At 42.3% G+C, this 13,665-nt stretch overlaps 1 protein-coding gene across 1 annotated transcript in view; it reads left to right on the forward strand.

The window, feature by feature from the left end:
* BPIFB2 (BPI fold containing family B member 2) overlaps window positions 1-8,418 on the forward strand; it is a 60,307-nt gene extending 51,889 nt beyond the window's left edge. Inside the window, exons 15-16 of the mRNA XM_085619258.1 lie at window positions 1,873-1,949; window positions 8,063-8,418. Coding sequence (XP_085475384.1) covers window positions 1,873-1,949; window positions 8,063-8,104 — 119 coding nt within the window. The 3' untranslated portion in view covers window positions 8,105-8,418. The remainder of the gene's footprint in view (window positions 1-1,872; window positions 1,950-8,062) is intronic.
* The last annotated feature ends 5,247 nt before the right edge of the window (window positions 8,419-13,665 follow it).

Consider the following 13,665-nt stretch of genomic DNA (forward strand, 5'->3'; position numbering starts at 1 on the left):
CTCATGTTGCGGTTTACTAAAACACATAAGACGCGTCGTCAGGGACAACATGAAGGAAATATAACCCTCTCCAAATGACTCACCCTCCTTAGTTAGGAATGCTTCTTCACTCGCAGAGAGCGCGCCGCTAGTGAATGCACTGACTTTAACGGGAGACGCCGGGCACCGCGTGACTTTCTGTAAGGTGCAGCCGCTAAGTGTCGGTTGTGAATGCGTAAGAAAGGAAAACAGACTATGAATCGTCTATCGTTAGGAAACAATGGATTGATGTACCGGCCAGAATTGATTGTGTGTTAATGCCGTGAATTAAAACAAATTATCATGTTGGAAAAATCTAATATTCCTGCATGGATAAAAATGACTGCTTAGACATACAGCCCATAACATAGATATTACAACAGATGAATATGCTTTCTTCAATCTGAACATTATACAAAATAAACAGCATATATGGAATTTGAAGTGGAGTACATTACCACAGAATTTCTTGAAAGCAGTAGCGACATTTGTTTACTTTGTTGAAAAAAATATATAGCTAAACTCACAAAATATCGATATGATTGAGAAGCTTATACAGCGCACATAAAGCAAATAAATGTGCCATAACATAAATAGTGCATTCAAAAACCGTACAAATATATCATGACAAATTTTGTATCACACCTTAAATGAGATTCTTGGAATGTACATTCAAATCACCCCCCCTCCCCTTGCACTTAGTTGGACACATCAACTAGGCTTTTATGATGTTTTTGTAAAAATTGTTCTTAAAAAATTGCATTATGTGTAGAGTGTGATCAAATAACACTCCAACACTTATTCAATTTCTCTTGATTTTGTATATATATTTTGTCCATTTGCTTATACACCTCGTTTGATGTATTATAACTGGGACCACTACTGTCTATGCTGTTCTACACCCAGGTCCCAGTGATTTTGGGTTTACCCTTCATTATAACGAGTACTTCTACTCACTAGCGCAGGTGCACTGTATGCTGACTAGCACCAATGCAGGCATCCTTGCGCCATGTTCCAAGGGTGCCTGTCTTACAGACAGAATAGATTTTGTGCAGGAAGGGATACCTGTAATTGTACATTGCATAGAGGACACTTGGTTTCCATTTTGGGAAGCCCAGGCCCGCTTGCTGAAGACAGAGTGAACAGAACCTGATCATTTTTACCGATCACAACATGGTATGTTGCCACCACCTCGCTCATGCTGATTCACTCTTGGTGAAGGAAGTAGATTTCCACTACTATGAGGGTAGTGCTTTGGGTGCCTCAACTGGCATAACAAGATTGCAATCCATGAGACAGGCCTATGTCTTGCACGCATGATTGATCCATTTTTGTCTATGGCAACAAAAATCAGTATTGGAGATCCAGACAACAGTACAGTTGGGCACTCAGTGCATGGGTACACATCCTTTACCATAAACAACTATTCTGTCCAACAACATGTCTCCTACATTCCAAATACTAAAAGGCTTACTGAGGGTATAGTGTACACAATGCTATCACTATGCTATCCCATCTGCATTCATCAGTCCTGTTCAAATATTAAATATCAGGGGGTTTGGAGCCAGATGTTCTGTGCTATGTTAAAATGTGGTTGACTGGTAAAAAAAATGAAGTGTACTTTGCCCATGTGGATATGTTTTCTAACTTGGGACCTTATATGTGAAAATATGATACTTAAATAAAAAATGGTGAGATCGTCCATAACAATGTTGTACCTTTTAAAAATGAAACAATAATTCATCTGATAATGTAGTATTATATGTAAGTATCATTTCCATCTAATGCTAACTGCAATAGTCACTTCAGCTACATCAGCTTTACTGATTTAGTGCTGCCTTGCTAACTTTTCAGTGCAACTGAAAAAGGGACTGGATCTGCCTTCTCTTCCCAATGTGGATCTCATCAACCCAGTGGCAGAGATACAGAAGGTAAGAAATGCTGGATATTACACTGTGTTATATTAAACAATGTTTTTTCAATTGACAACATGCTCAGAAAGAGAGTACTGTTCCACATAAGTGCACATACTATCACAGATCGCTTTCAGGCAAAACTGCACTCCATCACTCCAAATCCAAAGTTTTATCTTGCTTTGTATTTCCTTACCAGGTTTGTTCAAATAATTCCCAAGTCATGCACATAGCTTAGGTTTGTAAACATTACCAGAAAAACTTTGGGGCATATGTACAAGCCCCTATCGCCACCACAACATCACTTTTACCGACTTAGTGGTGGCGATAGGGGCTGCGCCTTATGTACAAGGCAGCGTTAAGCGTGAAAGAGGCCTTATTCTCGAAGCAGCGTTAAGCCACTTAACGTGGGTTAAAGCTACGTTAAGTGGGTTAATGCTGCCTTGAGAATAAGGCGCTGACCCTATCGCCACGGGAATGTCAGAAAAAGTGACGTTCATGTGGGGATAGGAGCTTGAGAATATGCCCCTTAGATTTTAATTCTTATTCAGCCAAACGCTTCCAGTGATACTACAATCCAGTCATCTGCAACAACTCAAAACTTCATAAAGTTAGCTTTCCTAGAAATCACTATAAATGAATTTGAAAAGCTCATCTATAATTCAAAATCAGGCTTCTGTCCTTATGTTGCAGTAGGCCCTACAGAACTACATGAGAGTTTGAAGTTAAAGATTATGGGTGAATGTATTAAAGACAAAATTTTGGGAAAGTGTATTCATGCTCTGCATAGAACCAAGGATTGTTTAGTCTTGTCACACGTATAGCTCCTTTTTCAAAATGCCAGGAATTATGTGCGACTCTACAGAAAGCACACATAATAGTGACAGCTCCTCCCAGGGCCGGACTGGCCATAGCGGACACCGGGCATTTCCCTGGTGGGCCGCCAGGTTTGATGGACGGTTTTGGGCCCCTAGGGGCCGATTTTGTTACAGGGCCTTTATTGCATCTTTGCTGCAATATCGGCCGCTGTAACGAAATTGTCCGAAACCGGCCATGGCAAACAGATCAGCCGCACCTCCAACCCTTGGGGAGGGGGGTAGCCGAGCACTTTGCCAGGGCCGGTTTTGGTTCCCAATCCAGCCCTGGCTCCTCCCACCAGAGTATCACCCATTGAATGGGGCAAGAAAAATGCTCTCAAACCTTTGAAAGAGAATGTAATGAGTTCCGTGATCAAGCATAAGGGGCGTGTTGGCCATCTTGCAGAGCTGTATGATCCAATTGGTAAATTAAAGAAAAGCAGCAATAACACAAACACTTTTCAATAATATTTTTGCGCAGATGTACTATATATTTGGGCAAGCATTTCTGCGATACAAGAAGGAGCTTCCCAGCGAAAGCAGCCCGTTGTACCGCAAATAGCAACTGTTGTGCACAACAAACATTTTGTAACAAAAGTTGACATGAGCACAGCACCAAAATTGCTATCACGTAGCACCAAACCCAATGTATTCTATGCAAAGGGGAACTAACAAGAACATTGAGATCTGCCTTTGCATGAAATTCGTATGCCAAATTAAACCAGCTGTAAACAAGGGACAAGCATATTATTGTGATATGCCTACACGAAAAGTGATGATTTTATGAAACCAGAAAATAGCATTTTCTGATGTACCAAACCCTATTTGTGTGTCAGTAATCTATTATCGAATCGCAAATAGAGTTTGCGAGTCGCTATTGGGAATGGGCGTGTTAAGGGCGTCCCTTCCTAATAGCAAGTCGCATACATATGTAGGAATGTTTTGCAAAACATTTGCAGTTACCACCAACTTCAATTTGGTGGCAACCCTTTCGCAAATGGGAAGGGGTCAGTAAGGGATCCCTTTCCCTTTGTGAATGTGGGCACCGACTTTTTGCAAGAGCAGGCAATAGTCAGACGGACCACTGCCTACTCTTAAAAAATGAAAAAGTAGCTTTTCATTTTTATTTTGGAAATGCATCCTGTTTTCCTTCAAGGGAACCAGGTTGCATTACAAAAAAAAATGTTTTATTTAGAAAGCAATCACAGACATGGTGGTTTGCTGACCCCAGCAGGCTGTCACCACTGTGAGTGCAGGACATTCCCAATGGGTCTCAAAGTGAGACCTACCACATGAATGTGAATGAAGTAGGTCTTATTGCAACCCACTGGGAATTGAAAAATGTGTCTAAGACACATTTGTACATGAGTGTTTGCTATCTCCTCATTGCAAATCACAAACATTTGCAATCAAGAAATCGCAAATTGACTTAAGACATCTGGCCTGCAATAACCAAGAAAGGCAATCCATGCAAATGCAGAATGTACTTACAGATAGTGCACTGATTAAAAGCAAATAGTTAATCTGAAAGTTTCATGCCCAATTATTATGCCATAATGGCTGTCCAACTCCACCATTACCTCTAACAGTGTGTTTATATTTCGGTTTACACTGTATGGACTCTTTTTGTCACTGCCCTTTTGCTATCATGATACAGGGCTTTTCAGGACTTTGACATCATTAAGGGACAGTCCCACATGCTCAAACCTTCAACTTGCAGGCAAGAACGCAGCATGTGGCAAACCTTCTTTGACTGTGCAACAAGGCTTAAGAACTCCCTTCTATTTGCCCTTTGCACAATCCCGTCTGTTCACATTCAGAAGGGAATTTAACATCAGGAGTTGCTCATGTCAGGGAAAAGAGGCTAGCGGAGGGTGGATGGGAGTGAAAGAAAAAAAAATAAAAAAATAACAAAGAACTTACCTGCCGCCATCCAGCATTGCGCCATTGCGCTCTTCTGTCTCCACTGCCGGCAGGCACAGGCTCCCAGACTGCCCTGGTGCAAATCCTGAAGCTGCTCTCATGCATGAGAGCAGCTTCAGGATTGGCCTGAGCGCCGCAAATGTGTGCTCCAAGACAGACTGGGAGCCTGAGTCTGCTCTCTCCAACCTGGCAATGCAGGCTGGCGGGCAGGCAGGCTGGCGAGAGCTTCACTGCACATGACCGTTTTGCTGGCCTGAGACGGGTGGTCAAACGATCATGAGCAGTGAAGGCAGTGCACCTATCACTCCCCCTCAGTGCCTGTCACCCCCCAGCCCCTGCCCTCACAACTTGGCACACTGTTCAAAAATAAACAATAATAATACAGGTTTTATTATCGTTTTATTTTTCATGTGTTTGAAGGAGCTGACAAGGGGAGCGATGCTCGCTCACCATAGGGAAGGATCTGCAGCTTTTCAAAATACTCTTATTTGAGAGACTGCCTGGTTACAATGGGGATTGTTGCTTGCATCTCCTACGCTGGCTTAACCTGTTGTTCCTGGTACAAAATGGTTGTTCTCTCCTCTCTCTTGGTAAACCACTGCAGGTTTAGTATGAAGGTTAGCTAAATACTAACGTATCCTGTAACTTCCCAACTGGTATAAACTGTTTGGGCCAGATGTACAAAGCTTTTTGCAGCTCGCAAATGGCTGTTTGCGACCTGAAAAGAAAATCTTTAAATGTACAAATCCCTATTTGCGATTCAGTAAGCTATTACACAATCGCAATTTGGGTTTGCGAGTCGCTATTAGGAAGAGGCGTGCCAAGGGAGTACTTTCCTAATAACGAGTCACAGTGGCATGTATGAATATTTTGCGACCGTAAGGTGGTTGCAAAACAGTCATATTTTACCGACTCCGTGAAGGAGGTGGTAACCCATTTGCAGATGGAAAGGGGTCCCTAAGGGTCCCCTTCCCTTTGTGAATGTAGGCACCAACATTTTTTAAGAGCAGGCACTAGTCCCACATACCACTGCCTACTCTTAAAAATTAAAAGGAAACTTTTCATTTTTCTTTTTTTAAATGCATCCTATTTTCTTTAAGGAAAACAGGCTGCATTTCAAAATAAAAAACTGCTTTATTTAAAAAAAAAAAAAAGTCACAGACCAGGTGGTCTGCCCCTCAGAGTGTTGCCTATTCCCAATGGGTGGCAAATATTGATGAGGTAGGTCCAATGCGACCCATTGGGAATCGCAAACAGTGTAAAACACTGGTGTACTTAGCTGTTTGCAAGTTCCTAATAGTGAATGGCAAGAATTCACTATTAGGAAATCGGAAACAGAAGTCTATGTACATCTGGCTCTTTGTTCCTTGTGCTAATTTGTTGTTTTATGATGCTTGTTAACCAGAACATGCTTCCTGTTCTCTTGTAAAGCGCTCTAAGGGGCATATTATCAAGCAAGGCGTTACAATTATCGCCGCTTTAGCGGCAGAAAACTGCCGCTAAAGCGGCGATAATGGGCTTGATCATATGCCCTGGAGAATTCCAATAGAAGCCCATGTTGACACCAGAACGTGGGCTTCTATTGGAATTCTCCAGAGCATATTATCAAGTCCATTATCGCCGCTTTAGCGATAATTGTAACGCCGTTTCTTGATAATATGCCCCTAATATCTTTGGTCCAAGTGTACACTACAAAGAACGCAAAAATAAATAAATAAATTGCTTTCCAAATTTGTCACAGTTTCTCTGCACGTATCTAGGAAAGGTTCACCGTTTTACGGGAAGAAAATAGGAGCAGGCGTGGAGACTTGTTAGTCCCGGTGTGGAGTATCATCGCATTTAGGAAATTTTTATCCACTCTCTGAAATATCTGTACTGTTTAAGGCCATAGCTCCAGTGGTCAGGATAGTTTGGATCAAGAATACAGTTCTAACCAATGAGGCTGTGGTCCCTGGTTACTGCTTCACTTCGGTTGGTTTAAGTATCAACAACACCATAAAAGAAGTTGCTGAGGGAGGATATTTTGTGCCCCCATACTGAGCAGCAAGATTGGGGTTTACCCATGAAAGAAATTGTTTTTCGCAAAAGGAGGGATATGCTGTCCTCCATCATTTCGAATATCGGATAAATGATCTGGGAGAGGTGTTAAAATCAATTGGAAGCCTGAAGAAGGTGGTGAATAATAACGATACCACCAAAACGCGTCGCTTTTTTAGGAAACACTGTAACAACACCTGGCCTTAACAGAACAGTTTTTGATCGAAGAAAGCACTTAAAAACAACATCTGCTTTAAGGAGAAGAAACGGAATGGTATCAATACATTAAATTGGGAAGAACAATATTTAATTCCATGTACTTGCAGTGCTTTGATAGATAGCAGGTTGTTGTTAGTTTGTCTTTTCTGAACATTATAAGGTTCTCCCGCTGTACCATTAATGAAATGTTTTTAATATATGTGTATGAATGAGATATATGTGTTACATTTTTTATATATTTTATGATATTTGTTTACTAATAAAAGATACAGGATATTTTTTATATATTATGCTCTTGGGGGCAGATCTATATTGGAGATGCGCCACTTTTACGCCGCCGTTGCGTCACTTTTGTGATGCAGCGGTGGTGTAAACCCTGCGCCACGTTGCGCCATATTTACATCGTGACGCATCTATGGAGATGCGTCACGATGTAAAGCCCTGCGCCACGTAAAACCTGCGTCAGGTTTCACGTGGGCGTGTCGACAGAGGGGGGGGCGTTCCCTCGCAGGAACGCCCCTGAAAAGTGACTCAGTCAAATCTTTAAGATTTGACTGAGTCACTTTCCCAACGCTGATGCGTCAAAACCCTGCGCCTGCTTGAAGCAGGCGTAAGGCTTGACGCACCATGTTAGGGATAGGGTAGGTTGGAACAGTGCTGGAGTTGCGTCGCGCTTGCGACGCAACTGAAGCACTGCGCCAACCTTACGCCATCGGATGCGTCACGCATCTGTTTATTCCTGCGCCATGATGCGCCGCATTGTAAATGCAGCGCATCATGTGTAGCGCAAGGGTAAACTTGCGTGACGCATCATTCCTGGCGCATCCTTGCTGATTTGCAGGGATGCGCCAGGAAACATAAATCTGCCCCTTGGTTTCTATTTGGTGCGTGTGAGTGTTTTTTGATTGTATGTGAGCTGGTTGGAGCAGGTTTGTACTGTATGCTATATAAAGAACCCAAAGGGATCTTTTTGTTTGACGTATCTAGGAAAGCGCATTCCTTAAGTGTAAAATAAAATGTTATCTGGGTATGTACTGCCACCCTGTGGATTTATGCGAGTGCATCTGTAATCAGAGTTGTTTCTCCTTCCTGCAGGAGTATGCAGTCGTGTCCTGTGATCTGCAGTACCAGGAATAAACTGGGCAAGGGCTTCCCCACAGGTCAAGACATATGAACTTCGTGGTTATGCTTCAGTCAGGATGTACCTGAAAGCGAAATCTGAGATGCAGTGGTGACATATGAAGGAATATACAGCTGCTTCTAATCCATACAATGTACATATCATATTGAAACGTGCCGCAATGAATGATTCTTTGGAGCCAGGGAAGGGAGCATGGAAGGACTGATTCTGAATACATCTTTAAGGGGCTGGTTTCGAGATCCTGTGAATCACCTGCTTAGACTGTAAAGCAGTTTCACTCTGTTATTAAATGATCCTGCTTGTACTTAGTCTCACGTCTTGCTATGTTTTTGATCTTTTAATGTTGATTATTTCTAACTCTTCATGCTCAGTGAAGTGGGCACATGTATGCCGTATTTGACTCTGTGTGATACTTTATCAGTGTACTCCACGCGTTATTTCTATGACAATAATAGCGTAGCAATTAATGCATACACCTTACCACTACATCACAAGGTAGGTAGAAGTAAGCAGATAGGTACTTAAGGAGAGTAATATCCTGAGCTCTATTGGTCAAACAGAATGCCCTGTTGCTAAGGTTACAATATGACTCCATTTAATGAAGGAGGTAATGCCTCAGTCCTGGCCTTTATTTTTTTATAAAGTATTATTTTCAGATGTGTTAATTCAATTCTATCCACTGCAATGAATCAGTACCGAAATACACATCAACGATTTGTCAGATGAATTTCTACACCTCGAGCACTGCGTTTCGGTAACATGGTGTTACCTGGTAACCTCGCCTAATACACTCTCCTTCTAAAATAAACAAATACTAGAGGGCAGATTTACAAGCCCCTGGCGCCACTTTTGAGTCATTTTTAATATGGGATAAGTGACGTAAGAGTGGTGCAAGGGGCTTGTAAATAAGCTTCTAGGGGGCTTATTTACAAGCCTCTTGCGCAAACGGTACGTCACTTCTTCCCATTTTAAAACTGACGCACCGACAGTGAATATCAGCTGTTGCTACATCATAGCTAAGTCTCTAAGGGGCATATCAGCAACAACCGGCGATAATTATCGCTAAGCGCACTTAGCGCTAGGATAATTATCGCCGGCTATCGTGGATTTTTATCGCTGAGATAACGTGCTATTAGCAACGCTTATCTCAAAAGCGATAAAAATCCTAGCGCTAACTGCCTAACGTGAGATTATCGCTGGAAACCCAGCGATAATCTCACGAAATGTGGCGTTAGCTTGTTGATAGAGCCTCACAAACTTAGCCATGATATCCATCTTCCATAGGATATCATGGCTAAGTCAGTCCTGAAGCAGGCGTAAGGAAAGTAGCGATAACAGGGGTTATCACTACTTTTCCTGCGGCTATGCTTCATAGCGTGGGGCTTGATGATAGGAGAAATGTCGCTTAGCGACATTTCTCCTGTCATGTCAGGTCAGGAACGCCCACTTTGCATCTCATTAGAGATGCAAAGCTGGGCGTTCAGAATTAAGGCGCTAATGCAAGGTTTCACGCGTTAGCATGACCTTGCTAATTAGGCGATAAAATTATCATAACATAGGATTATAAATGGGTAACAGTGAATTACGGAAATGTCTCACTGAGGGGTTCTAAGTGACATCAAATTGACAACGAGAGCAAAGGTCGAGTTGTCTATGATGTCATTCATAACAGAGAGGTGAAAAACATCCATGTAATTCACTTTTTACCCATCTATAATTTATGAACCCCAAAATCATTTGCCCCTGCTTTCAAGTGCTATGCAGTGACAGAGGAGTAATGGGGGAGCCACACATAACATAGCCCTTGTTATACATCCATGTCCTAAAGGTTAAAAAAGAAAAAACGCACTCACCACCCTTAACTAACATTCCAACACCTTCCTCACCTTCCTTCCCCCTCCTGCAGCTGTGATTTCTGCTTTCAGTCAAAGCAGTGAAGCAGAGCTGCTATCACAGACTCTCGGGAGGCCTCTAACCCGGCCCTGGAAGGCCCTTATGACTAGCTACAGTGGGTAACCAGTTTTATCACCTGTTGTGATGTCATATGTGTGGGTTATGAGTTTCAGAAACTGAAATAAACAATAGACAGTCTGTATGAGAGCCACACATAAAGCGATGCATATGTGACGTTACAACGCGATTATTTACATCGCAGTACGTTACATCGCAGTTATTACAATGCAAGTCGTTGCAACGACTTGCGCTGGAGGGCGCTGGACTTAGGAATAGTATGATTTACTATTCCAACTCCAGCCTATTTAACAGTAGGGAAGGTGTTGGAATAGTAAATCATACTATTCTTTAGAGTATAGCGACATCCAGCGCAAGTCTTTGTAACGACTTGCGTTGTAATGACCGCGATGTAAACGTACTGCGGTGTAACGACTGCTTTGTAAAGGTTGTTCGCTCAAAGTGACTATTCACTTTCTATTTATTTTTCGACGAACCACAAATGCAAAGCAAATAGGCGCTGCTGCTCATGAACCAAACAACACAACACCTTCTAGGTAGTGTTGAACTGAAGGGCAAAATGTTCATTGATTTAGCAGTATTAACACTTCTGCAAGAAAGGCAGTGTCACGAAGGTCAATACAGGTTACAATGGATATAAATAGATTTAATTTGATTTGGAAGTTTTCATCAACATCAATGCACTAAGCACCTTAAAATAATTACGAATCCTATGTTTCTCTGACGCTTGATTGCAGAGGATTCATCCCGTTCCATATGAATAGAGAGATGGACTTACATACATGGTATTCACGAGCTAAAGAAGAGAATGGGATTTGACAAACTGTGCCATTGCTGGAGACAGAGGTGGGAGCAGCAGAAGTTAATCTTTAGCACCAGAAGAACTACTGGCTGCTGATTTGAAACATTAGATGTAAGTTCCCATTACAGGAGACTGATCAAGGGGAGTGGGCAGACAGGAGAACACAGCAGGTAAGTACAAAGGTCAACAGTTGTGGAGCGGATTTGCTCAGATGTTGCACATGATATGTTTGCTACTTTGAAGACAAAGATTAATTATTTTGGAGAAGAAAGTGGGAAGGCAGAGAATTGGGCAGACAGGAAGTGAGGTGACATGGGAGAGTAAGAGATAGGAGGGGCAGCTTGAAAGATTGAATAAAGGATAGTTCAGAAATAAGTGGTCTTAGATGAAGCATAGAAAGAAAGTTTAGAGATGTTACAGGATGAATGATGACAGCTCAGCTCTAAGTTTAGATTAAGGTGTTAATCTGTCCGCCAAGGCGTTGCAAGTAAGAAAGCAATGCAGCAATAAAGTCTTCAATATAGGGTATTTGTATTGCCCAGTGTCGTGGTGAGGACATGTTTGTAGGATTAAGAGCTTCAGAGAAACAACATTGGTGTTAATTAGTGATGAGTGTTTTCATTTCAACTTTCAATAAATGAGTAGACAGAGACATTTAGGACTTTGTATGGGGCAATGGACCTGTAGGGGAGCTGGTGGCCCAGAGAGGATTATTGGGCCCGCCTGCTTTTAACATGCCCATGTCTGAAGGAAGCAGCACATAGAAAAAACAGCCTGCAGCTACTGTTTGGGATATACACTACCAGCTTGTGTGCCAGCACATTAAGCTGTGTGTCGAGCCAGCTGAATTGTGAGGCTTGGACTCACTAGAGGCCCTTGGGTTGATACATTCCCGAGTGCTCCAAAGGAGGAGCATCCAGAATCAGATGTTAAGGTTCACCCTATAAGACTGCAAGGCAGGCCAAAAATTTGGATTTGATATTTGGTGGTGCACTCTGAAGGTAGGGACACCACCAGGAAAGTAATGAATAACTCAAGGAGGCTGCCAAGAGTTCGGTGGCCGCCAGAAGAACCTTATGTATCCATTTTAAATTACCACCCTATGTCTCCTAGGCAAACAATATGAATTAATGACCTTGGGAGACAATATACTGATTTCCTAACTTTTTGGCATTATGATTTTTCATCTTCTGGCTATGTGTAGAAGGATACAGGGAAAGTTGTTTCTCAGTTTCAAGTTGGTTGCTTTGCATTAAGTGTAAAAGTAGAAGAAAATCTCACACAGGGCATTTTTTTGAATATTGAGTTGTTTATTGATGGCTACAGTCTTAACAGTAAATCACCACACATAGGTCCTTATTACGATGTCGGTCGGACGGAACCATAGCGGAAAAAGGAAGTGCCCAACCATGGGTCAACGATTCCACAATCCCAATCCGACAGCCTTTTCATGTCGGAAACCGACATCATAATCCTGACGGCAAAAATGCTGTCCTTAAGGGATTATGCTGCCTTTCTGACTGATTAGAGCCCATCGGAACCATGCCAAATCTCTCCGTAGGTTTAAATTCTGACCACCATCATCCAAATACAGCGATCGGACTTTAAACCTTCCATGTCTGGTGGAAAGACTCCAGCCAGCTGTTGGAGACTTTCGCCCGACATCGTAATCGGACCCATAGTGTTATGTTTTAAGTTTGGTTGCAATGTGTTTTTTAATCTTATTGTTCTTTGTTTTAATTGTTGGGGAGAGACACTGGCAGGCTTGACATTTGTTACTGCACCCACAATGTTTGGTTAAACACATGTGGAGGCATTGTGGGATTAGGATTCAGAGCTTGCTGGTGCACAGACCGTTCATTAGAGTTGCCCCCAGAGCATGAGCAGAGGGTACATTTAAGGGCTTACCTGATCGATCAGACTTGTATTTATGTGTTTGCCTGCTGTTGGCTGTGTGAAAACTGTGTGGAGGCTGGCACCATAGGAATGTCACCTTCTATTCTATACATATTTGTAAATGTATGTGTATTATTTAGCAGTGTGCGTTTTAAAGTACTTTTCTTTTTTTAATCGAAAAGAGCACTGACTCATCTGCAATGTAGCTGTTTGTTGAATTTCTGAGGGCTGTCTATAGCCCACAGAACCCCCCATGAGTAAACCTTGGACTACTCTGCTTCACTATTCTGTGAGTCAAATGCTAAACAGGGGTACTTGGGGGCATATCAACAAGGGCTTTATCTCTGCTTTTTTGGCTTTAAAAGCCAAAGAAGCAGAGATAAAACTAGCACCCTATCAACAACAGGGTGCTAACATGCAAATTTGCATGTTAGCACCCTTTTACTCTACGCTTCCCCTTGCATCTCTAATGAGATGCAAAGGGGGCGTTCCAGAGTAAAATAATAGAAGAAATGTCGCTAAGCGACATTTCTCCTATTATCAAGAATATCGCTAAGCCTGTTAGAGACAAAAAAAGCAGCGCTAACCGCGGTTAACGCTGCTTTTTTACGTCTGGTATTTTTCTGACTTAGCCATGATATCCTATGGAAGGAGGATATCATGGCTTAGTTTGCCTGTCCCTCTCAACAAGGTAACGTGAGATTATCGCTGGGTTTCCAGCGATAATCTCACGTTAGCCTGTTAGCGTGAGGATTTTTATCGCTATTGAGATAAGCGTTGCTAATAGCACGCTATCTCAGCAATAAAATTCCACGCTAGCCGGCGATAATTATCCTCACGCTAAGAGCGCTGAGCAATAATTATCGCCGGGTGTTGTTGATATGCCCC

Source organism: Triturus cristatus, chromosome 7 (assembly GCF_964204655.1).
Source record: "Triturus cristatus chromosome 7, aTriCri1.1, whole genome shotgun sequence".
Classification (NCBI taxonomy): Eukaryota; Metazoa; Chordata; class Amphibia; order Caudata; family Salamandridae; genus Triturus; species Triturus cristatus.